Source organism: Vespula pensylvanica, chromosome 4 (assembly GCF_014466175.1).
Source record: "Vespula pensylvanica isolate Volc-1 chromosome 4, ASM1446617v1, whole genome shotgun sequence".
NCBI lineage: Eukaryota > Metazoa > Arthropoda > Insecta > Hymenoptera > Vespidae > Vespula > Vespula pensylvanica.
In genome coordinates, this window is record NC_057688.1 from 9,959,320 (window position 1) to 9,985,586 (window position 26,267).

At 51.5% G+C, this 26,267-nt stretch overlaps 1 protein-coding gene and 1 long non-coding RNA gene across 2 annotated transcripts; one reads left to right on the forward strand and one right to left on the reverse strand.

Moving 5' to 3' along the window:
- Positions 1-25,601, forward strand: LOC122628479 (T-box transcription factor TBX20-like). The gene is made up of 6 exons (XM_043810835.1): positions 1-301; positions 5,402-5,828; positions 10,978-11,251; positions 16,099-16,266; positions 16,362-16,438; positions 24,079-25,601. Exons 1-6 carry the CDS (start codon positions 130-132, stop codon positions 24,632-24,634), a joined length of 1,674 nt encoding a protein of 557 aa, XP_043666770.1. The 5' UTR covers positions 1-129; the 3' UTR covers positions 24,635-25,601.
- Positions 9,458-10,925, reverse strand: LOC122628480. The gene is made up of 2 exons (XR_006327059.1): positions 10,601-10,925; positions 9,458-10,239 (listed from the first exon to the last, which is right to left on the reverse strand). It is a non-coding gene; the product is annotated as an uncharacterized LOC122628480 (long non-coding RNA).
- Positions 25,602-26,267: the final 666 nt, after the last annotated feature.

Consider the following 26,267-nt stretch of genomic DNA (forward strand, 5'->3'; position numbering starts at 1 on the left):
GAGGAGGAAGAGGCGGAGGAGGAGGAGGAGGAGGAGGAGAGGAAGAAGAAGAAGAAGAAGAAGAAGAGAAACGCGAAGACGTTAGAAAGAAAGGAACGAGCGAGCGAGCGAGTTGTCGCGCGAGAAGGGATGCCTGCGAAGGGGGAGAGGGGTAAGGCGACGGACTTTAGCATCGCGGCCATCATGGCGCCCAGGGGTCCGTCCTTCGGGCATTACCACCTGCAGGGCATCGGCAACGCCGCCACCGGCCTCGAGTGTCCTACAGCTAAGGGATTCGTCGCTGGATCGACCCTCGATCATCGTGAGTTTCCTCGTTATTCTAGAAATCCGTCGTCGTCGTCGTCGGCGTCCGACGGCCACCGTTCGCGGTAGAGTCTCGTTAATGCGCGCTTTCGCGTTACGAGCGAGCGCCGCAAAGAGATCGACGATCGCACTCTTTCCCTACCTTCTCGCTTTTTTCGATTCCAAGCGATAACGCCGTAGAGCGCGGCCGCGTACGGGAGAGCAAGGTGGTAGTCTCGTCGCGCCGCGACGGCAAGAGCCGAGGAGTCTCGTCGCGTTGCCGCGACGCGCTCCTATTTCCGACGGCAATTAACTCATATCTCGCGGGACTGCGAGTTCTCTCGGTTACGAGCGAGCAAGGTAAACGAATCGTCGCGTCGTATTTACTCGGATCTCGCGATACGAGGCGATCGAGTCGAACGCGATCTCGGTCGCGATCTCGGCCACGAATCGAACGGTCGTAATGGCGTCTCTTCGGTAAAAGACCGATCGAAAACTGGTTTCTCTCCCTCCGTCCTCCCTTCGTCCATTACGCCGTTGAGCGTCGGCAAGAGGGACGGTTTACGTTCGTAGGCGCGAACACCCTCCGCGGACGCGTCGGAGCCGCGCGACTCGTCTTCGTTTTCTCCCCCTTTCCGCGGAAAAACGTCGCGTAAGCGCGTGCACGCGTGCACCGTGGTAATAGACGCGTAAACGGTAGAAGTCGTCCTCGCGCGCGCGCTTCGCCGATAGGAGAGTTCGATCGCGAGAAAGCCCGTCGAGCGACGACGATAAAATCGACGGATGGACGGATCGTTGCGCGGCGATACGTCCGCGTCGAGGGAAAATAGGGCCGAGAGGGAAGAAGGAAAGGGGGGAAAAAGAGAGATACGCGGACGTATAATTTTCTGCGAGTCGGCGATATTTTTCCGTTGGCGCGGCGACGTACCGTTGGCGAGCGCGCAGATCGCTCGTGTTTTTGTCCTCGGGAACTTGTCCGCTGCTTTCAGCCGGTAATCGCATTAGCGCGGTTAACGACGCCATTACGGGCTCTCTCGTAGCAATCTAGAGATTCTTAATCGTTCCGCGGAACGAGTTCCCTCTCTCTCCCTAGCCCGTCGTCCGTCGCTCGAGGTCTTCTCGAGGATGGCGAGGAGCGGGAAACGTTAAATACCCACCGCAATTAAATTCGTAGGATCGTCGTCTCGCGAATTCGGTTATTAACCATCGGGCTACCGGGAGGAGCGCGTCGAGGACACGACAGGGGTGGGCGAGGGTCGTCTGGAACCTCGGTTCGTACTCGGTGGAGAAGGAGACGAGGATAAAAACAGGGTTCTCGGAGGGCATTTTTTAGGGCTCGTCGCGCCTCCTCCTCTCGCGGAGGATCGCGGTCGTTGGCACCGTTCGACTCGTACTCCTCTCGGAGTTCGGCAGAGGCGTCGCGCGATGCAGGACGGCCGGCAAACGCGACGGTTCGCCGGGGTTCCTTCCTCGATCCTTTCGAACGACGCGTTCCTCGAACGGGTCGGGTGGTGACAGGATTCTGGGTGGTCGGCCGTCGGTGGTGGCAAAAGGAAGCTGACGTCGGTAGCTCGGTCATATTTCTTCTGGCTTTAAGATCGTGGGACCACCTTCTTGGCGCACGATGGACCGTACGAGAGAGACGAAGCGCGCGGGGGAGAGAGAAAGGCGGCTTTCGTTCGTACGCGCCAGGAAAGCTTCCGGTTTGTGAAACGTTGCAGTCTCCTTACAAAGTCCAGACGCGCGATCGGACTTTGTCGAGGAAGAGGAGAAGCTGGCTCTGCTAGCGGGATAGTCTTCTCGCGAGCGAACGAGGAGGGAGGGAGGTACGGGCGTACTCGTCGCGACCTCGATTCGCGAGTTTTAGTCGGTTAAACGGGCATGGATAATTGATCGGCGCGTCGAAGGTAACCGGTTATCTTTAAGTATAGGCTGGGATCGCGGAGGAGCGGAAGGCGGCCCGGCTCGGCCCGAGATAATCGCCGAGAGAAAGAATAGAGATTTCGTGTCCGCAACGAATTATCACGTTCTCGGCTCCGTGAGTTTCGCGTGCTTCACGGACCTTTCGATGCCCGGCACCTACGTGTTAAGCGCGATGGAGGAAGCGATAAACGAATAGACCGTATCGAATCGTCCTATCAAATTCGCTCGCGGCGAAGAAGTCGAAGAGAAAAGCGCGTCCGTCTCGTTTCGTTCCGTCCGGTTCCTCTCCGATCGATCGATCGATCGATCGATCCGTTCCTCCGTCGAACGCGTTTTTCATCTTCGACGAGAGAGAGAGAGAGAGAGGAAAAGCAGTCGCGGATCGCTGGTACACCTACCTGTACCTACCTGTAACGAAAGGAAAATGGCGCCGAAGGGATGCGCCGGGGGGGAGAGAGTTACGGGGTAACGTGCGCGCGTTCCGCGCATCGCGTGAGCGTTTCGCGCGTTGCGTGCGCTCTCGCATCTGCACGCACGTACGCGCACCGACACACGCGAGAGACTAATAATAACGCGCGCGTCCTTACATCCGCGTTCGAGGAAGACGACGAGCGTTCCCCTCCCCCTTCCTCTTTTTTTTTCTCCACTTTCAGCCTCGAATTTGTCCATTTCCTTATTGAGCCATCGAAAATTATTCTCCTTTCTCGAAGTGCGCGGGTACGTAGGTAGGTATGTACGTACGTACGTACGTACGTACGTACGTCCGTCGTGAGTAGATAAGTAGAGATACGTAGATAGGTGCGTGCGTCGAAGGAACAGCCGGCGATCGGACGAGAGCGAGAGCGACAGCGAGAGCGAGAGAGAGGAGGAGGACGTTTGCCTCGCGGACGATCCAGCGTTAAAATTAACACCTCAAACGTCGTTGCGTGAGTTCCCTCTCTCTCGCTTTCTCCCCTTTTTCTTCTTTGTCCCGTCCTCGCACACCGCGTGTCACGCACTCGCGATCTCGCAAAGCAAAAGTCGCTTTGGCTGGAGCGGCAGCGCCGGTGGGAGCAGCAGCAGCAGGCTGCGCTCTTGTAACGAGTCGCTCGAATAAAGCGAAGAAAAAGAAACTAATAAAGGGACGTTGAAAATCGTCGGCGCACGTAGGTACTCGCGTTCTCCTTTGTGTCGGACTCGTCGAAACTCTTTCGAGAACAAAACCGAGAGGGAAGAAACGCGATTCCGCGGAAGAGGACGGAGAGAGGAAGGTAGACCCTTCTTCTTCCTCGTCGACGAGACCGAGCGGAACGACGATCGAAAAATAGAGTTACTTTTGGCAAGGGTCGGTCTCTCTCGGTCGGACCGCGAATATATCGTGCGACGATGGAGGAGAGATAAGATGGTATCGGACGAAAGCGCACTCGATATCGTCGTTCGTACGCGCGCGCGAGCCGAGTTTCCAAAGAGACGAGAGAGATAACCATAAGTTGGAGCTCGAAAACGTTACGAAACGGTAGTCGTCTCGAAACGATCGAACTCGAAGATAAAAGGCGCTCTTCGGTGTGTGCCGGTCGATCGCTCGAAATTTGACTACAGGAACCGGTTTCCTCCGGCTCGTCCTCGTCCTCGTCGTCGTCCTCGTCCTCGTCGTCGTCGTCGTCGTCGTCGTCGTCGTCGTCGTCTTCGTCGGCCGAGCAGCACGCGCGCTTTCGAATATTTCTCGAAACGGCAGTCGCGCGGAAAGAAGAGGAAAGGGACGAGAGGAGGATCGAGAGGCGCCTCCGGGAACGACGATCTCTCTCGCGATGGAACGAGTCTCTTTCGAGTCGGTTTCGAATTTTCCGCGATCTGCCGAGCGAATGATTTGCTCGACACCGGAGAGAGAGAGAGAGAGAGAGAGACGCTCGAAGCGCGCGTCGATCGCGAAAAACTAGAGAAGGAGAGGATCGAGGGAGCGCTCGGCTCGCGCGTTCGAGCGCGTTTGACCGCCGGTCGACGGCCAGCCGGCGAATGTAATCCGGATGTAAGGACTGGTTTCCCCAGAGCCAGCCGAGATTAGATATTATAATACGATTATATACGCGGCCCTCGGTTCTCGCGCGCAGCTACCACAAAGCGTCGAGACTCCGATCGAGTTTGGCGCGCCTAAAGAGAGAATTCTCCTTTACTCGCGGATTCCCGGCGATCGCGATTCGACGATAATTCGTGTTTTCTTAAAGCGGGCAAGAGGAGAGGAGAAAGAGAGAAAAGGAACGTTGCGAGCGAGTCGGTCGATGACGGGCCAGCTCGTCGCGCTCGAGATACGCGCTCGCGCGTAATTAACGAGCTAATTATTCGACCGGAAATTATAAAGCCACGTTTCTACTCGTTAGTTCTCATACGTTTAGCGAATGATACGAGGAAGATACTAAATCTTCCCGCGTTGCGAAGGGTCTATATACGAAGAAAAGTTTATATTTCCGATAGGATCTGGCGCATGCGTCGACTCGGGGCCTCATCGAGCAGGCCCTATCTTCGCCTCGTCGATAAAGCGCGAGCGCGCGCGCGCTTGTCTTTGGCAGCCGTTCTCCTCGGGCGCTTCGGTGGGAAGAAGGTGCGCGCGAGTCGTCGATGGTCAAAGTCCCGAATAATCCGGTATTGCTACTACTGGTCGCGCGCGGCCTCGTTTCCACGCTCGCTTATCGCACCTGAAACAAACGTCCTCGAGCGCGGCGACTCCCTTTGGATCGACACCGATCGAGGGAAGGAAGAAGAGGCGACGCGAGGCGTCCTCTCGGTGCGTGCCGTTACATAATTTCTCAACGTCGCGAGGCGCTACCGCGGACCGCGGCACCTCTTCCATCGGACGCGGATCCAATTTGAGATATCGCGCGGAAGGGAAGACGCTAGCCGTTCGCGCGAAACGGCACGAATCAACAGATCGGTATCGAGAAAGCGAAGCAATTAACGTTTGTGTACACAGTGGGCTCGCGACGCCGTCTCTTTGCGAGCGCGCGCGTGCCTTTCTTCAAATCTGACGGTTTAATTAGGCGCCGACTATGCGGCAGATGCGCGCTCGCTTCTCGATTAATTATCCTCGACTTTACATATCTTTCGCCTTCATCTCTCCCTCCCTCCCTCCCTCTCTCCGCGCGTGCGTGCGCGTTCCTCGAATATGGTCGTAGAGCTACTTACAAGGGAGAGTAATTTTCTCTTGCGTTTGGTTAATTTTCAGGCGCGAGAACGTCGCCGGTCAACATCGTGGCGACCGCCACCGTGGTGACGGACGACGAGGCCCTGCTGGTCGAGGAGGAGGTCGAGACGTGCGAGGCCGAGAGCGAGGGCACGGAAAAGTCGACCAACGAGGAGGACGAGGAGGTCGACGTGGACGTCGACGTCGAGGAGTGTAGCAGCGTCGAGGACGGACCCGTTCACGGGCTTCCGGACGATCTCAGTACCGGCTCGTCCTCCTCCTCCTCGAGGAAATACGACGGGGCTAATGGCGTTCCCGGGTGCAACGAGCATCACGAGAGAAAGCACAGACTCAGGACGAGCTGCAACTCTGACGAGCTCCGGGACGTCGAGTGCCAGCTCGAGACCAAGGATTTGTGGGATAAGTTCAACGAACTCGGCACGGAGATGATCATCACCAAGACCGGACGGTACGAGCCGCGTAGCGCGCTTTCCTCCGTTTCAAACTTTCGGAAGGACAGCGACTTTCGTTCGCCGCGATCGACGGCAGAGAGGGAGAGAGACCGTGTTAATTTCTAACGTTCCAAGAGAGGGAAGCGTGCCTCTTTAATTTCCGAGCGAATTACGCGAGAACGGCTGGACGAAAAATACAACGGCGTTCGGCGCGTCCGTTGCACGGCGTTAGCCGTACCTGAACTAATGGATTTCATTGACTGACGTTTTACGAGATATTTAAAGGGAGTTTTAGATGTAATTTATTGCATCCATTTATGCCGTTCGCTCGCGCACGAGCTAGCGGATGGATACACCGCGCGGTGCACATTTTTATAGGTATGTTAATAAAGTTGAGGCCGCAGCTGCGGCCCCGGCAGGATGCGTGACCACGTCAGAATTATGAGATATTTGTGCACGAAGCGAGAGAGACGGATCTCCGTCTGCTCGAGCGTAACTCGGTATCGTCTCCTCCGTCGGAACTCTCTCTCTCTCTCTCCCTCGAAATCGACGATCGGACGCTTCGACGCGGGACAGAGGCGAGAAAGAAGAGGAGAGGAGGAGAAACGTTTCCAACTTTTTAGCGAGCTCGTATCTTAATCCTTAATCGCTAAAATAAAATCTAATTTATAAGCGCGTTCGGTTGCTCGCTTTAACTAGAATACTTTTCTAGCGATATAATCACTTTCGGTTAATTAAAACCAAGCGAGAACGCGTAGCTCCTCTCTACCTCCCTCTCTACCTCCCTCTCTACCTCTCTCGCTCGTGGATTTTCACGGCGATACGAGCGTGTGTGGTAACGACGTTAAATAGATTCGTACGAAGAAACGAGATAACGCTCGAGATGACGTACGAACGTCGGAGAAAGAAAGAAAGAAAGAAAGAAAGGAAGACCGAACGCTTCGCGGTTCTTCTCGTTGTCACGCTAGCTTAGCATCGCTCGGACGTTATCTTCTCGGGCAAAGAATAACCGAGCGAAAGGCCATCGGCTTTCACGCTTTTTACGAATGCTCGCACATACGCTCTCGAATTATCCGAGGATCTTGTCCTCGATAGAAGAGACGACGCGTCCGTCGATGCGTTATTAACGGTACGATCGTCGGCGCGATTTATATTTACGAGGGATAGTTTCTAACGTCTTCGATGATCGTAAACGCGCGCATTCGTAATTGAGTTTTCCTTCGCGGAGAGGACTTTACGAGTGGAATGAGAAAAAAGAGAGGATGGATTAAAAGCCGCCGACTCGACTCGATCGAGCGAGACTCGCGCGAAATCGAGACTATCTTTTCTAGACGAGTCTAGAACTCGTACACCTCCTTCCCGGAACCTGCGCGATTAATGCGCTCGATTAACGTTCGGATTCTTCGCGAAAACGAGCTGACGACGAGCCAAGACGCTCGAAAACTCTCCATATTTCCTACTTTCGAGGATCTCCAGGGCACTTTTTTCTTTCTTCCTTTCTTTCTTTTTTAACGCAAGCGCTACCTATCGCCGAGCGGTATTTAAAAACGTCGAGATAGCGAGCAAGGGTAAGTTGGGCGAGTCGATCGATATATCAAGTATACCGTGGGCGATACACGAATAGCGTCGTTAGCACGACGAAACTTGGCACGAAATCCCAGTCGAACTAAAACGTCAGTCTCTCCTAGAGTGACAATACGAATTCGGACCAATCAGGTGGAATTGTCTGGCCCGACGGGGTGCCAGGACCCTCTCTCTCTCTCTCTCCCCTCTCTTCAAGATTCGGGCTCTCAAACTTTCTTTTTCCCACGTTGACGCCCTCTCCCTCTCCCTCCCTCTCTCTCTCTCTCTCTCTCTCTCTCTCTCTCTCTCTCTCTCTCTCTCTCCGAATACACCAACCGTCGAGATGGCAAACAAAAGCCATTCGAGAGAGAGACTTTTCCTTGCATAAAATTTGTTTCGATCGAGCACGACGGACGATTATATTTCGACAAGTAGTTACATCGTAACGACGAAAGATCCTTTCCCAAGAATTTACGTGCTCGACTTCCGAGAGAAACGAGTCGTAGTTGCGGAGGAAAGAGCGAATGCGGGTCCTCCTCCTACGTTAAATCGTAGCCTCCGTCGCTCTCGGAGGTAGTATAGTAGGAGGTGTGGACGAGCAGGTCAGGAGGAGAGAGACAGGAGGAGGATAGGAGCGGATATGGAGGGTACTCGTCACGCGAACCCTTCATCAAGGTGCCAGCCAGCCTATATCATAGGCGTTCAACACACGCGTGACGAGTCTCGGCGTATACACACGCGCAAAGAGAGAGAGAGAGAGAGAGAGAGAGAGAGAGAGAGAGAGAGAGAGAGAGAGAGCGATGTACCGTGCGTTTCTCTCCGTCCGTATTTCCGCGTGTGTAGGAGACGAGGGAAGGCAGGAAAAGAAGGTCGCCGGAAAAGAGAGAGAAATAACGGAAGGTGGATGAGATGCGAAAGGACAGATAAAGGAAGTGTGCGAGAGAAAAAGAGAGAGGTGGCGGGGACTAAAGCAGAGAGGGCACGATATGGGCCAAAGTATAATTATAATAGCGACACCACCTGGCCAGGGCCAGAGAAGTCGTTAGCACGGCAAACAGCGAAGAGCAAGTCGGATGGCCACTCGGATCGGTATAATATCCAGTGCTTCCGTAATCCATTTGTACGAACCCTACTCCGTATTTCTTCTTCTTCTTTCTTCTCTTCTTTATCTTCTTCTTATTTCGCTCGCCGAGCCCGTTCCAGGCTATATCCTTCTCGACAGTGAATAAGCGACTCTGGCAGCACGCGCGTACGTCCGCGAGAGCGAGCGAGCGAGCGAGCGAGAGAGAGAGAGACAGACAGACAGAGAGAGAGGCAGAGGCCTGAGAGATGTATGACGGGAGAGGGAGAGAGAGAGAGAGAGAGAGAGAGAGAGAGAGAGAGAGAGAGAGCCAACTCCGGCAAGGTTTAGGGTGCTTTCCGAACGACTTCGAGGGTCGAGCCGTTCTCGCGATTATGCTCTCGTTAGCCACGGCCTATGGAATCGAGCCTCCTCTTTGCGTCCGCTTAATTTGCCGGGGCTAAACGATGATGAACCGCGAGGATACGTTGCGCTTAGTTCCAAAGAGAAAGACCAATTTTGACGGTTTCGAACGAGTCTGGAAACGGTAAATAGCATATAGGATCGGCTGATAAAGCGATCCGCTAATCGTTTGGGTCGTTACTTTGACGATGATCGTCTCTCGTAGGATCGTTCGAAAACGAAAAAAAGAGAAAAAAGCGAGGGAAGAAAAAAAACACGAAAAGAAGAAACGTAGCGAAAGACGACATTCTTTGGAAATCCGCAAAGCGATCGAGAGCGGCAATCTTTGGAACGTACGCGAACTTGTTCGTCACGCGAGTCGATGCCGTGTTTCTTGGGAAAGGTTTCGCGCGCACGAATCGCGAGAGGATAATCCTTGCGGTCGTTCTCTTTAAAGCGGTTGCGGCCTTTGCGGTTTCTTCGACGTTTTCTCAAACGATTTCTTTTCATCGAGATCGGGGCACGTCCCTCCTCTTTGTGTTTCTCGCCTTTAACGAGGAGGAGCGCCAAAGTATGGCGCTCGAGTAAAACTCCCAACGAGATCAAGGAAGAAACCAAAGATCGATCTCTATTCGGACTTTATGAAATTTTCAAAAGAATTTACAAAGGAATCGTGCCGGTAGTCTTGAAAAGAACGAGCGTGGCGATTCCGCAAATTTGGCTCGAAAGGAAAATCACGTAGAAAGATTGGTGCCAAGCGACTGCGGAGAGGGAGGCGTGAACGATCGCGTAGATGAAAATGAACAAGATAAATCCGACGCAGATTGGCATTGGCTTCCTCCTCGCTCCCCCCATTTTCTTAGTACCAATTTTCTTCGACCTTCCCTTCGAGCCGGGATCGATGCATCTCGACGAACTTCTTGAAATTTCCGACGACTCCCCCTGATATCGTTCGGACTTCATCAACGAGCCGACGTTCCCTTTGGAGTCGCACGAAGGTGGTCTCCCAATGTCCTCGATTAATATTTGCGAGAGCGCGACGTTGACGAGCATGACTTTCTCGATCATCGTAATCGTTTCCTCGTCCACTAGAAGAGGCGGCGATTCGACCTTCGTAAGGTCTACTCTCTTCATCTTGCCGTCTTCGTCGTCGTCGTCGTCCTCGTCGTCCTGCTCGAGGTTGCCGCCGGCCACTTTGTCGTCTTTGGCGTCGAACAGCGGACGCGCGCGGCAGCATCGCTTCTGGGTCGTCCTCTCTACGCGCTTGTGTCGGCGATGATTGCACGGTCCCGGACAAACGATCGGTTGACCGTTACACATTCGCCGCGGCGTACCGATCATTTCACCGAATCCCCCGTTCCTTTCTCCCTTCTCCGTAGTTGTTCTCCACTTTGACCGATTGCCTGCGAGATCGTTGGAGTCGTCAAGAGAGAGAGATAGAGAGAGAGAGAGAGAGAGAGAGAGAGAGAGATGGGCTACCGCTAGCGCCGAGCGCGTACTCGTCGCGCTAATTTCCCCATCCCCTAATCTAGTATTTATCGCGATACGCGTATTTGCCATTTCGCCGATGCGTTACGTTCGATTCGAACGCTCGTTAACGTATCTTTAATCGATCGATCAATCAGGATTAGTAGCCGGTTCTCGTTTGGCAACGACGTTGTGCGCGAGAATATCAATCATAGCCGGTCGAACGTAAATTAGTCGTCGTCGCGCCGGGAGAAAACGCTCGGCGAAACGCGAGAAGGAAAAATCGCGATTGCGTACTTGATGGAAGAATCTCTCGGATCTCTTGGTCCTCGATGTCGTCGGGGCCGAGAAGAATTCAAGGACGCGCAGAGGAGCGCGTCCGACGGTGGCGCGTGCGCGCGGACGTTGGAGGCGTTGAAAAGTTGACTGCATATAACGAGGTTCAAGGGTGACTACTACCTCGTAACGACGCTCGAAAGCCCTACGGGCGTCCCTTTCGATCAAAGCGTCTGCTCGTGCCAACGAGACTTCCGATGGTCGATTCCGACGGTTCGGCCATCGTTTTTGACAGAAAGAAAGGAGGTTAATGATCGTTTCTTTGTTTCGCTAAATCCGATCGTTCTTTCTTCGACGCGAGCGATCTAACGAGCAGACGTATTTTTCTCGATTCGCAGCCGGATGTTCCCCACCTGTCGCGTCTCCTTCCGAGGATTGAAAACGGAAGGCCGTTACGCGGTACTGATGGACATCGCGCCGGTCGACAACAAGAGATATCGATACGCCTATCACAGAAGCTGTTGGCTCGTGGCCGGGAAGGCAGATCCACCGGCGCCACCTCGTCTCTACGTCCATCCGGATTCACCGTTCACCGGGGATCAACTCGCGAAGCAAGTGGTCTCCTTCGAGAAGGTCAAGCTCACCAACAACGACATGGACAAGCACGGCCAGGTAAGCGCGGCTCGTTTCTCTTTTCCTCCCGCGAACGAATTCGACGATCGAAAATCGTCGTATCCGCGACCGCGGAATTTTAATCCTATCCGCGTTCCAATTCGCTAGGTGTATCGGCGAGAACGCAGCGGTTCGATCGTAAAACTCTACGGCCATCGTTACGTATCGGATTTCATATAGGTAACCAACGCGTTTAGTATCACCTCCTCCGTATACGAGTACGAATACGAGGGGGACATTCGATCTCGAGAGATCTCGAGAGAAGAAGGAGGAAAGGAATCGGTTCGCGAACTCCGTGGAAGAGAGGATTCACGAGGCATGTTATCCTTTACTCTCGAACGACGGCGCTGAAACGCGATTCGATCGTTTGTCGAATCGATTCGCCTTTCCCTTCTTTCCCTCCTCTCCTTCGAACGACGTCGCATAATTTTCAACCGAACGACGTAGCGCGTCTTCATCGACGACGACGACGACGCTGACGTTGACGCTGACGCTCGAGGATTACGGTGCCGTCTTTCACGGTCTCCATCGAATCGCGCTTTCGCTTTTCTTCGTCGCCTCGTCGACGGGTCGTCGGTCTCTTCGTGGTGAGTCCGCGTGCGCGCGCACGCCAGCAAAATGGCCTCGTAAAAGAACGAAAAAGAAAGAAAGAGCGTAGGACGCGGTTTATCATCGATCCAAGTTCGATCCTCCTTGCGTCTTTGTTAATCGTGGGCGTCCGACTCTCTTCGATTCTCGCGAAACGATTTTTCTTTTGGTAACCTCGTTCAAAAGAATTTCACCGAAAAGACGAGTTCTCGTTTCCGTCCGCTTACCTCTCGGTTCGAATTAGCCACGAACGATCGCAAAATATCGGTAGCCCTACGATCGTGGCGAGGCTACGCGATATCCGGTTTAAAATTAGAAAGACGAGGAGTGGAAGCGGAGGATGCTCTCGGACGCAGCCCTATTCTTCGCTTCTTCTCTTGAAATATCACTGACTGAGGAAGGCCAACCGTAAAAAGTGTAACTCTATGGGAGAAGGAAGAATAACGCGCGGAGAGTGGATCCTGCTACTTTGGTAGGGTAGGAAAGAGAGGGTCGGTCGTTCGTGCGCGGCTCCACCACGTTCTCGCGGAACAGTCATAATGTTGGTATCATTATAGGCGACCGCGGTGGTGTGGTGCGGTGTCGTAGGTGGTATATAGTGGGTACTACACCGGCATGCCTATAAGCTAATAAATTGAATGGATGTTTGCCCGGAGCTTTTGTCATGATGATCACGGGTAGCCCACGCCCGGCCCCGTTGAGCACCTTTTGAATCTCCCTCGAGGCCGTTCCCTCCCGTTTCGCTCTTTCCACTCTTTCGGATCATCGAGGATGTCCAAACTTTTCTCCTCGCCTCTCCCACCCTCTCTAGAATTCTAATTTCGACGATAACGATAACCGGAATAGGAGGCTTCTTTTTCTACAGGACAGATAGATTTTCTGATAATCGTCGAGTCACGAGATTGTCCGTCTCTATTGTGCGCGCGGAAGAGAGGGAGAGGGAGAGAGAGAGAGAGAGAGAGAGAAGAAAAAGAGAAAAAAGGTAAAGCGGTCGAGCTCGAGGAGAGCCACGCAACGCAACACCCAACCGCCAGTCAAGTCGGAGTCGAGGGCTCGAGTGGTAGAGAGAACATTCCTTCGCTACGGCCGCTATTTCATCGTTTCGTATGACGCGATATTATAAGACCCCCGCCTGCGTGCCGGCTACTACACGGTGGTCCAAAAGCGAGCGTCCACCTGCGCGCGAGAGAACCGGCTCGACTCGCGCCTATCCTCTCTCTTTCGTCCGTCATTGAGATTTCTATCGCCGTCCACCTAGCTCGGCAAACTGTTTGTCTATTTTTATCGTGCCTTTAAAAGCTGAACGATAATCGAGAATCCTTGCGAGACGCCCGATAAACGTATACGGTTTACTCAAGTACTCGGCTACAATCTCGTTGCTACGACCTGAAAAAATAGCGCGATGTAATTGAGGAAAGGCGAACGACTTGGCGTCCTTTTTTCTTTTCCTTCCTTTTCCTTTTTTTCTTTCCTTTTTTTTTTAAATATATTAATGTACCCTAATCGCGAGGATTAAGGAGCGATAAACACGTGACTTACGTAGCCACCTCTTGAGTTATTCGATCGAATTAGCATGGAGTGTGTGCCTTTCGAAAGATAGGAATTTGCGCGTAGCGAGGAGATTTATAAATGTTCATAAATCATTTTTAATCTTTTATCGTCCTCAACACGTTTTTCTATGTACCTACGTCCAATCTACCTTACGTTTTGTCACGCTCCAAAGTCGAAACTTTTTCGTAGGCGAGACACGCTAGAGCGAATTCCCGCTTGGAAAAAGGATCGATTCTCACGATCGAACGCCACGGAATACGTTCGTAAGGTTGAGCTTAAGGTTGCGAGGATTAAATTTCGCGCGTCCGACTTCCTGGCGGGAATGCGCGAGAGAGTGGCTGATAAATCGAAGAAAGACTCCTTTACGTGCAAAGTCCCCTTAGGACTTGCGTGGTCGCGCGTGCGATTCCAGCTCGGTTATCCGGGACGACAGAACGAACAGAGTAGAGCAAATTGGACTCCTGACAAGTTACGGTAGGGTGTCCTGCCGTGCCACCACTCGACTCGCGCGCCGAGAAAACGAATAGGGACGCGCCGCGGGATTCCGAAGGACTATAATCGAGAACATAAAGCGATTCCTTTTCGTGATATCGCGATCGTGATCGTTCCTCGCGCTCGACCCATCACCGATCGCGGACCTCTTCTGTTTCCGCAAAGAACGCCAATGCTTCTTTCTTTCTTCTCTCTTTTTCCTCTCTTTTTTCTCCTTTACCTCGAGTTAGTTTCCACCGCGTAGACGGTCCCTGCATCGTTTTAGCGTCGACGTGTTCTCGCCTCTCTCTCTCTCTCTCTCTCCCTATCTCTATCTTGCTTTATTTTAGTCCTTTTTTACCTGGCATACCAGCATTAGGAACTACATTCTAGATCCTTATCGGCGTTTACGTACGAGCCTCGTCTCTTCCGCTTATGCGAGAACTTTTTGAAAGATAATCTTGTCCGTTAGTGGAACTCGTGAAAATGCAAACTTCTATGTTCGGTATGTCGGACCCTCATCTTCCTACTTTGAGAATTACTTTGTAGCGGCCACTACGATTGCTACCCAGTTTGCGAAAGGCCGAATTTACGTCTTTTATAATCAATGAAGTTGTAGCGGGGGAGAGAGAGAGAGAGAGAGAGAGAGAGAGAGAGAGAGAGAGAAAAGAACACGCTCGATTACGCCTGCAGGCCGTTTAATTAATTCGCCTATAATTCGTAGTCTTTGCGTAATTACGCCCTCACATTTCGCCCTGATACGAGTGCGCGGTAGATCCGGATAATCCGTGGAAGCACTCACCGCGTTGCTCGCACGCACGAACGAGTCCGACGGAGGTGTAAAGAAACTTTCAAGAGCACCCACGTTGTACGTATGCTATTTCGGTCTCTACCTACCTATACGGTCAAACAATTCGTTCGAGAAGATTGGGAAAAATTTAGTCTACTCAATAAAACGTGTCTAGCTAGAGAGACAGAGAGAGAGAGAGAGAGAGAGAGAGAGAGAGAGAGAGAGAGAGAGAGAGAAGTCAGTAGCCGGACTTATACATTATCGCTAATATGAAATATAGAGGCGGCTGCGGTGGCGCAACTGTTGAAACTTAACGGCTGCAGGTGGCCCGAAGAGTCTTTGGGCATTGGGTCCCTTCATGCCAGCCCTGACTTTCGAGTCTCGTTCGCACGACGACTGGCATTCGTGGCGCCGTAAAGACAGAGAAAGGAAGATATAAGCGGAAGGAGAGAGAGAGAGAGAGAGAGAGAGAGAGAGAGAGAGAGAGAGAGAGAGAGAGAGAGAGAGAGATGACGCACGCACACATCTCAGCCTTTTGGCTTCTCCTTCCTCCTTTTCTCCTCGCTCGAAAGAAAGCGAGAGAGAAGCGCGATTGTTCAAACGTTTCGTTCGATTTCTTAATATCGATCCTTTTGGAAGCAAATACTATTTTCTTTCCGGCGACGTCGAGTGGTAGCCTCAAAGTTTGCGATTTTTGCTCTAGTTTCTTCCTTCGAGAAGAAACGAGACTATTAAAAGTTATTTCTTTTTTCTTTGCAATATTGTAGCGAAAGAACGAAACGATTACGACGTCGTGCGTTTCATTCGAAGAAAAGAAAAAAAGAAAACTACAAAGTAGGAAAAGTTTATCGTCTTCGTTGTAGGTAGAAACGATGGTCGGTTTGATTTAGAATCGGCACCGTACGAACGTGATATTTAATTTCTCGTCGGTCCGGCTATAAATATCTTTAGAGGTTACTCGTAGGATAGACGCGTGCGAGCTTAATTAGTAAATCGATTAATAACGCACGCGTACGCGTGTCTATATATTAACGTAGGTATGGACGTAGTTTGGGTCGATAGTTTGTAAAAAGGCGTACGTATTCGATCGCGAAGGACTCGTTCGTTCTCTCGTCGCTGTCTCTGCCGTGCGTACTTTCATACACGCGCGGACTTTAATAACGGTATTTTGCCGTGGCAAATGTCACGACGTTAAAGTTTCAGCGTAAAAACTCGACTTCCGTATCCGAGTTTTTCGCGCCTACGTGCGTCTACGTGCGTCTCTACGTGCGTCTCTACGTGCGTCTCTACGTACGCGCCTGTGGATACTCGGTAAAAGACCTATGCATTTTCTATCGATTTTCTGTCAGAGACAATGCCGCGGAAAAAGAGACGAGTAGCCCGAGTATCTCTAGATTTACATACATTTTACCTTACCAACGTACACGTTGTTTCCCTTTGATTGCAGATCGTTTTGAACTCGATGCACAAGTATCAACCCAGAATACATTTGGTGAGATGCAAGCAAACGGACGACAACAATCTCCAGATCAGCGATCTCCGAAAAGAGGAACACAAAACGTTCATCTTCCCCGAGGCGATCTTCACCGCGGTCACGGCCTACCAAAATCAGCTGGTGAGAACATTCATCTTCGCAATTCGTTCTACGAACTTTTACGTTGCTGATACTTCCTCGCTAAACTTATTCTCTTTCTCTTTCCTTTCTCGCAGATCACGAAGCTGAAGATCGACAGTAATCCGTTCGCGAAGGGTTTCAGAGACTCCTCGAGGTTGACGGATTTCGATCGGTACGTAAGAAACATTCCGATATAAGAATACAATTTTTTCGAGGAATCGAGCGAAGCGAGCGATTAGCACGCCGGTAATGAATAAATTGTTATCGTGCAAAGTTATTGAAAACGGCGTGGTAAGCGAGCCGCGAAAGCTGTCAGGAAAGTGAGCAGCAAACGTTACCTTTGCGATCGGGAAATCTCGCGTATCGCGTAGCAGGGTATAATTTATCGCGTAATTGCTCTCTCTGTCTCTCTTTCTCTCTATTTCTCGAACGCGTAGTAATCTTTTTCGTATCGTATTTAATCGACTTGTAACATTACGACTACGACTACGACAATGTCGCTAAATCGAGTTGCAATTAACGTCGGACGTTGCGTAAGTATTTCTTTGTATCTCGTATATTTTTTTGTGAAACGTAAAGTAAGACTTTCAAGATTCGTCTTATTTAATTTGACGCGTAATTCGCGGCGTGTAAAGTATAGTCGGCCGTGAAACGAAACAAAAAATATCATGTAGAAAGACTTGTCGCGTAAAAGGTGTGTAATATATCGGAAATGATCGATCGCATCCTAGCTTAAATTACAAAATTTCTACAACGTTAAACGATGCACGATACTTTATTAGATAGGTATATCGCGAGTAAGCGTGCACGCGTTCTCTCGACCGATTTCTTATTATCCACGACCATCTATCTGCATGAACGATGACGCACCTGCTCTTAGTAGCCGCGTTTCGTCTTCTCTCGATGGTTTCGTATAAACAGGAACGTAGCTCTCGAAAAAGAGTTTTTACCGTTTATAAATTATCTGCGTATATCGCTTTAAGTGGAAATTTAATCGGACAAATTTTCCAACACTTTCTCGCGTTCTCTTCGGAGAGCTGTTATCTTTTCGATCCGATCGGTCGATCGGTCGATCGATCGATCCCGACGATTCCTCAGGATCGTTAGTTCGACGTTGGCCGAGCTAGGCGATAATCGAGAGCTCTCTCGATCATCTAGAACGCGTTATCCTTATCGTCGTCCTCGATTTTCTCTCGGCGATGATGCGAACTTTGAAAAGGGTTCGCGCGATAATGAGCACGGACACGCGGAGTCCGGTCGAGTCGACGCAAATTGCAAACACGCCCACTAAATTGTTAACGACAGCGCCAGCAGCTCGCTCGAGCGCAATTCAAGGTTTTATGCAAATCGCACAAAGAACGCTACTAACGGCGTGTCCACGAATCGATAACGCTCGCCCGATAAACTTCTCTCCTCCCCCTTTTTACGATCGAAACTCGAATAACGCGACCTCGCGCTTCGAACGTCTCTTCATTCTTTCCTTTTTCTTTTTTTTTTTTTTCATTCTTTTCTTTTCTTCTTCTTTTTTTGTTTTTTTTTTCTTTTGTCGAGCCTCCTCGACGACGACGACAACGACAACGAGGAGAGTCGCTACTTGCAACACCTGCGCGCCACGATCGAAGATGGGCGGATCTTAATTAAATTGTTTGTTCGCTCCTAACGATGAAATACTAACTGCGGAGATTTAGATAGGGATTAAGTTACCGTCGCTCCCTTATTGCCTCTTTCTCTTCCTCTTCTTATTCCTCGTCGTCGTCGTCGTCGTCGGCGTCGTCGTCGATAGCGGGGACGAGGCAGCGGTCCGGCTTTGCCAGAAAAATCTTTCGAATCGTTCGAGGGACGATCGAGATATCCGGTCTTTGCGTTTCGACAGAAGAGGAGCCTTCTATCTTAGATATTAATCTAATTATACGATCGATGCGCGCCGTTTCAACGCCTTCGAAGGTTCCAACCGAAAAGTGCACGACCTCTTCCCGGATTGTTGCCGGTTCACCATGACCCTCCCCAAATCAGCACCTGCCTAAACTGGGGCCACTCGAATCTTGCTCCGTCACTCGGATCTTTTACCCGCTGACCCGTTCGATCGAGCGTCTTTAAGGCGCGAAGATAAGGCTCAAAGTCCCTTCTCGGTCCAGTGAAACCACGCTCTTCGGCGTTTATAGGCGGTGGAAAACTACACCTAGCTACTACCTACGTAGGTGGGATCGAACGAGCGCGGAATACGAGGAGGAGGAAGAAACACGACTCGAAGCAAAACAGATGTCCGGGTTCCTCTCGATTCCTCCTCTTTGGGATGATCTTCGGCGATGTCGGCGTCCGGAGTTAATGAGAGACTCGGGACTGCGCGCGGAGCAATACGTTTCGAAATTATGATTCTCGATTTATCCTCACGATTTTATGGTTTTATTAAAAAATTTACTCGATTCGTCGAACATCCGCCCTTCGATCTCCCCTTCGATTACACTGCCGTAATACGTTCGACTTAATGGGATATTTAAAAAAAGTGTATCGGCGTCGAAGGAGATCACTCCTTCTCCGAGCGGACTTTTATGAGATCGAGGATAGTTACAATTAATTAGGGACGTAATATTGAAAATCTTTTATGACTCGATAAAAAGTTCCTTCATCGCTGCTCGCAATTTTGTTATCTCCGACGTGCGCGAGAGGGTCGTTTATGTCGTCGACGAGAGTTTAAGTTTTCTCGTCGAGAGCGTTCGTAACATTGCGATCGAGAGAGAAAAGAAGAAATTCCTGATGGTGTCTCGAACGCGTTCTCTCGAGGCTGCCGGCTACCTCTGCTACCTCTGCCGACGCAGCATCCCTCCGCGGTCCTCCCCGGTCCAACGCGGGCTTCGGCGGCGTCCAGAGTTAATGAGAGAGCGGCCGTACGGGGCAATACGGCGCATGCTCCCGCCCACTTCACGCCGGCGCTGATAGATAGACTCTCTCCCTCTCCCTCTCGCGTACGCGTATGCGCTCGGAGGAGTAGAAAGAACGAGCGAGCGAGCGAGCGAGCGAGCGAGCCAGCGACCGAACGAGCGACCGAACGAGCGAACGAGAGAGAGAGAGAGAGAGAGGGATGGATCGCGTCCATTTCGCCCTGCATTGCCGCCACCGGGCAGCTTTCGTCGTTCCTCGAGATGCCAGGAGGAAGAGAGGGACGAGAGAGGAGCAGGAGGAGGAAAGAGAGCGATTCCGTTCTCTCCCTCGTTCCGCAGGGCAAGGAGGGCAGGGCATTCATCTATATTAGCTTCGAGAGCGGACGGCCTGTCATTACCGCTGCCGCTCCTGGCCCTCTCCCTCTTTTCCTCTCGCTTTCCGCCTCGCCATCCGTCTTTTCGTTCTCTCCCTCTCTGGAGTGGGCGCGCGCGCGCGCGCGCGGCCGTACACGGACGCACACTCTCTCTTCCGTTTCCATCTCGATCTCTCTCGCGCTCGACGCACGGTGGACCCTTTTTCTCGCCACGCACACGACCAACTTATTCCTCTCCTCTACTGGCGTAGAAGCGCATCTTCGAGCGCGGCACCGGCAGCAGCACAGACATCGATACACCAAAGTCTTCTTGGCCCATTAGCGGGCCCCATTACCAAAGTGCCAGCGAGCGAGATGAATAGAGAGCAAAAGAGGCAGCCTTGCCGTAGGAAGAAGAGAGATGGAACAGAGGGGACTGCTACGGAGCTAATAACCGCCGTTTAAAACGCAAAAACAAAGGTCTCGCCGTGCATCATCGAGAACCTTTGAAAGAGAGAAGAAAGGTGCTCAGGTAGTGGTGGTAGCGACGGTGCGATGGTGTGTGTCGCTAGTGTCCAAGGGTGAGGAAGAGGAGGAGAGCTTGGAAGCACATACCCCGCGTGGCATTCGGGGGGAGGCGAGGCGAGGCGAGGCGGCGAGGCGTCAGGGTCATTACCGGATCATTACCTACCATACCTACCGTGCGACGACGATGATGACTCGAGCCGTGAGCAACAGGCTCGCGAGGAACACCTACACGAACGCGTTCGGTCACCCTGCTATCGGTCGACTATATACTATAAACGCACGTATATACGTACGTACAAGACCGTGCATCGCGAGTCCGATCGCGGACGTGCGTGTGGGATCGTACGCACATGCACGCGCACACGCGCGCGCGCGCGCGCTCGGCGGCAGCCGGGGTAAATTACAGGCTCGACCGTATTTTGCGTTGTTTTGTTGTTTTTCAACGCGCCGAAAGGAAATGAGCGAGCAAACGCGTCACGCCACCCCGAACCTGCTAATTTCTATTCATATTTTATGGCTATTAATTTCTTCGCTGTTACACTCGTCCTTCTCCCTTTCTCTCTCTCTAGCTATCTATCTATTTATATATATACATATATATGTATATATATATATATACGAGTAATATACGCATTGACCCTCTCAAAAACGAACCTCGCTTTCTTCCTTCGAGTCCTTCTAACGTCCTTTCTCATTGCGCGTTCCTCGATGTCGTCCTTGGAAGTAAACACGCTACCTCGAGATTTCTCCGAACAACAAGGTACGATCGAAAAAAGTTATCCTTTCGATTCGTCAATGACACATGTCCACGACATCTTCGTACGATCCCCGATGGTCGTCCCGTACGCGTTGGTAGGAGAGAATATCTACATGCGTGCGTTGTATGCGCGAACGGAGAAAGCGAAGGGGAGTCGAACCGCACCGTTCGATGGACTACCTTCGGCCATCAGTGGGGTGTAACCTATTATTATCTACCACTTACCTAATGCCCTGTGTCAGCCCCAGGGTAGACGGAGAATAACAGGCTCCCCGCTCGATGGAATTCATTCGGCATTAATATCGCGACCCGTGCAAAGCCGACTCTTTCACACTCCGCCTTCCACCGCTTCTACATAACGCTTCGAGTTTCAAAAAACGTTTGAAAAAGTCGATCTTTCTTTAAAACGTATTACCTAATGCTTTTAGCAGTAGATGAAAATCAGAGGCACTCGAGTATGGATTGCTCTCGAAAAAGAAGGAAGGGAAAGAGACGAGAATATAACCCCGTCTCTCTCTCTCTCTCTCTTTCGCTCGTTCGCTCGCTCGCTCGCTCGCTCGCTCACTCTCGAAGGGTGTAGCCGTGCGAACGTCATGGACATTTTAATGGGTAACGGCGGTGGCCTCTAATTAGAACGTTTCGAGCGTAACCGCGCCATTACGGGGAAACGCAGACTCGTCAGATCGATGAGGAATATTTATTGCGGTGTAACAATTACAGGAGCGCCCATAGAGGGAATAGTAATAGGCAGCGGAGGAGCCGGGGGCAGCTCTTTCGTCCTGGCGAAACCACCGTAATTAGGGCTTTTATTGTTCGTACATGAGGAAGCTTTATGAAAACATTAAAGATATAATTCAAGGCCGGAAGGCACGACGCCGCAATCGCCATAGTCCTCTGGGCCACCACCGCCGTCTCTCCTCGTACTTTCGAAGCAACAACGTCATTTCCGCTTGGCGAATATACAGGTGCCCCCGTCCAACGATCATTAATCGCGAGTCTTGGATGTCCCGATTTCCTTCCTACGTCGTATCGATCGTGTATCGTTTGTGTTCAACGACGGCAAGAAGAAGATATACGTCAGCTGCCTTTTATCCTCCCGCGTTCAAAGTGTCGACACGATGATGTTATTGGTTTACCAAACGTATCGTCCTGCCGGATCTCCGAGACGATGCTTATCGGACTCGCTCGTCGCGAGGAAAAAAAATGGGAAAGGAATCCTTTGCACCTGGTGCTCTAACCGAGGTGAAAGTATAGCTCTTAACTACGTTACAAAACGATCGACATTAAAGATACCGATTGGAAATATAAAATGAATTCGCTTATACGTCTTCGTCGACGAACACGAATTAAGATGTGCCTCTCGATAACGAGAGTGCGCGGCAGTGTGAACATTACATATCGCATTAAAAAAAGCGAGTCGTCGACTATTTTTCGGCTTCTCGGGCAATTTTAACGAACGATTGAGGCTCGCGAAAAGCGCGCGTCTCTCGGTGGTAAGCTGAAAAGAGGAAGGACGGAAGGACGGAAGGACGGAAGGAAGGAAGACGATCAAAGCCGGTGTGTGGTCCGGTCGCTCGAAGCGGGGACGGGCCGATTAACCGCGGGCTCCCTAATCCCTTTCCCTTTTCCCTCGGTGACTGGGCAAAGGGCCGAAAGCTGCCGCGAGGGCCCAGAAATCGCGTGCTTACGTGGCACACCACGGTGCGTGTACCTATGTAGGTCGCGCGCACACGACGCGCCTTTCCTCCCTCTCCCTCTCACCCTCCGCTTCTACCTCGGGTCTCGTGTTACGTGCTAAGAAGCGGTATACGGCCAACGCGTGGTAACCGAGACGCAGGAACTGCACACCGGACCCCATTGTTCCTCGCTTCCTCTTACGAGTTTGCGTTTCTCGTCGCTCTCGATCTTTCGAGTCTTTACGATTTCAAAACTGCTTCATCGGTCCCGTTCGCCGCGATTTCTACGTAAGAAAGGTGCGAAAGGTCACGGCCGTTCGGGCAAAACTCTCCTTCTTTATTGCCTCCGTCCGCTCTCGTTACCCTCTTTATTTTGACGTCTCGATCGTTCGCGCCTTTTTCGAGCGTTTCAAAGAGTAACCGGAGACCGCGTCGTTTAACCTTCCATACACGGAGAACGCCCGATTACCACCGTTTCGCCGAGATCGAATCGTACGCCAGAAGCGATCCTTTTCCTCCTTGCTCCATCTCTCGACTCGGCAAAGTCAAAATCGATCGTTATCGATTTTTTTATCTCCCACCGAGAAAAGGATCCAGTAGCAAAGAGATTTCTTTCCTCCGTACCCTTCCCTCTCGGCGCAGCCTCGGCGTTTATCGTTATCGTTTTGTACGCTTTGAATTACTTTTCGACCTGACGCGCGCGCGAAAGAGAGAGAGAGAGAGAGAGAGGAGGCGCGTACGATTCAAAACCTTGAAATATCAAGCGCCGTTCGTGAAAGACAATCTCCAGACCGACGAGCAGCATCGCGCTACGGTGCGTTTCGGGGAACTGGATGATCGATCGGTGGTATCATCGTCGGCCGGTCGGGCTAAAATTATCGTCCAAGCTTCTAGTATCAAGTTTTCGTTCGAGCACTCGACTACCGAAAGGCACGGGGAGAAGCAAAGGCACTTTTCTCTCGCTTCGAGAGAAGGATCGGTTCGCCCGTCCGAAGAAAAATCGAGCCGAGGAAGTACGTCGTTTACGCGCGAGTCGTAAAAGAGAGAGAGAGAAAAAAAACGTTAGGAGAAAGGACGTTAGGATAATTAAGAACCCGCCTATCTCGCGGAGACGGTCATCGTCGATGCGCGCCGCTCCCGCGCGTAATCGGCAAAGTAGGAAATGACGCGGCACCTCTCGGACCTTTGGATTTCGCAATAACACCAACCATGGCCGAGGCGCATTAATTATCATCGACTAGCGCGCGGGGTCGCGACACTTAAAAGCACCACGAGCACTCTCGACGGCGCTCGCGATCGGCCAATAATCCGCTCGTTAGCATTTCCCCTCGTCCTCTCGCGCGACGTAACGAAGCCCGAAGGATCGGCTCGAACGCACAATCGCTCGTAATTAACCCTAATTATGCCTTCGAGGCCGACCGTACGAATTCATCCATCACGTTATTGCGATACGCCGCGTTACCGCGAGAGAGAGGAGTCCTACGGACGTCGATTAGAAAAGCTCCCGCTAATTATCCCGCGTCCATCTTCCGCTCGAGTTTTCTCCTTTCGTCTTTAAAGACGATTTTCTAATAAGAACCAACGAGGATATCCGATTAGCTCTAATGACATGTTTGCAGAGATCCTATGGAGCTGATGGAGCAACAGCTGGTGAGATGCGGAGTACCACCGGTGAGATTGTACGAGCACCTAGCGATATCCTCGCCGGCGGCGGCGGCGGCAGCGGCTGCCGCTGCAGCCGCCGCGGCCGCTGCTCTCGGTGCTCAACAGCAACAACATCAGCAGCACCAGCATCAGCATCAGCACCAGCACCAACACCAGCAACATCAGCAGCAGTCGCAGGAGAACGGAGGACACGCGACGGCCGCGGCTTTGGCACCGTGGCTCACGGCGGCGGCGGGTGCTTCTACGGCTCTCCTTTACGGCGCCGCCGTCGGACAGACTCACCCCGCGAACAGAGCCGCCACTGGCTCACCCTCTCCCTATCATCCCGCGGCGGCCTCGACTTTTCCCTACCCTACTGCCCTAGGCTGGTCGTGGCAACCGCCACCGGTCGCGATCATCTCCCGACGGACCTCGCCACCCTCCGCTACCCTCAGGTACGCGCCCTATCCTCATCCCAGCGGTACGCCACCGCCTACGACCCTGCGCGCACGCCCGTCCACCCCCAATTAGCGAGCCATACGCTACCGTCTCTCCGCTTCTTCTTCTTCTTCTCCTCCTTCGACCTTGCTCCTAGAAGAATGACATTTCCCCTCCTCCCCCCTCACCCTCTCTACTCCCTGCGTGTATCTATGTAACATACGTGGCCAAGTTTTTGCGATAGTGAAAACGGAGACGTTGTAAATTCCTAAGTAGATGTAAAACGCGTTCTTTTCTTTCCGTTAATCGTAGTCTAGTCTCGCGCGAAGAAAATTCGACGATTCGTCGATCGGAGGACATTGAAAAACAAAAAAAGAAGAAAAAGAAAAGAAAAGGAAAAGAAAGAAAAGAGGAAAAAGTTCCGTTCGACGGATACTCGCGTTGTGTTTCGCGCGCAGCCAAAGAGAAAGAGCGATCTTTCTTTTTCTTTTTTTCTTTTCGCTCCTCGAGGATCTCCCAACGTCTCCCTATTTATGTAGACGTAATTCCACGTAGGTGTGTCTTGTAATCTTATCGATACGGAAGGAAACGAGCGACGAGCGTTCTTAAATTCTAATGCATGAGAGAGTTTTATCCGCCGAAGCCGCTTCGAAGGACGATAATTGTAAAGTAGAAAGTGCGAAGAAGGAAGTCTCGTCGTTGTTTCGCTTGGAACGATGCGAGCTTTCTTCCATGTTAGAGTTTAACGCGTAAACTTTTGTATATACAAGAGTACCTCTATACGGATCTGTATGATATATTTCTCGTACGCTTCGAGCGAAGAGCGCGCGTCCGTTTTGCGTGTATGTGCGTTTTGCTTGCGTGTTGCGTGAACGTCGAGTACGAAAGAGAGAAAGACTCAATAATAGTTGTACCATATACCGCGATAGTATTAATGCGTCTTCCTCGAAGACGATGTAATTTGTACATAAAGAATTCCGATGGTAGAGCATAGTTTCAACGCCCGTATTTCTCGATGTAGCAGGACAAAAAAAAATAAAATAAAATGAATTTTCATTAACGATTCGCATTTTTAAGGAGAGATGGACGGGGACGAGCTCAGCGATGGCGCGCTGCGTCATCGCTCGAGGGTAGGTAAAGAAAATGACTATTATCTCGTGTTACGCATCTAGAACGTTTCTAGCCAAACCCACTTTCCACGGAGATTTGTACCTACGTACCTAAGTACAAACTACAAAGCGATGGACATCGAGCGGGGAAGAACGCGAAAGAAACGGAGATGGCCGAGATTACGTTGGTACGAGAAAAGGTGGTTAATGGTTTAATCGTTCCTCTCATCTCGCAATTAGTAATTACCTACGACGCACCATCTCCTCTCTCTCTCTCTCTCTCTCTCTCTCTCTCTCTGTGTGTGTGTAGCGTGCGACGAGGTTAATGTATGTTCTCGTGGCTGATCGATCGACGAGAGAGATTAAAGTAATCCCACGCGTTTATCTGATCGCGCCGAACGATCGACTAATAAACTTTGTATTTGTAATCGTTCGTTCGTCGTTGCGATAACTTTGTAACTTTAATAAGCCTCTCTCGCGCTTAAATAAGTATCTTGTCCGATTTGTAGAAAAATAAAGGATCGAATAGTCGAAAAAGATTGGGTCTCGGGGCTGAAGAAAGAGAAAGGATATAAATCGTCGGCGAAGACGAATGTGGAGCGGAGGACGAGGGGCGT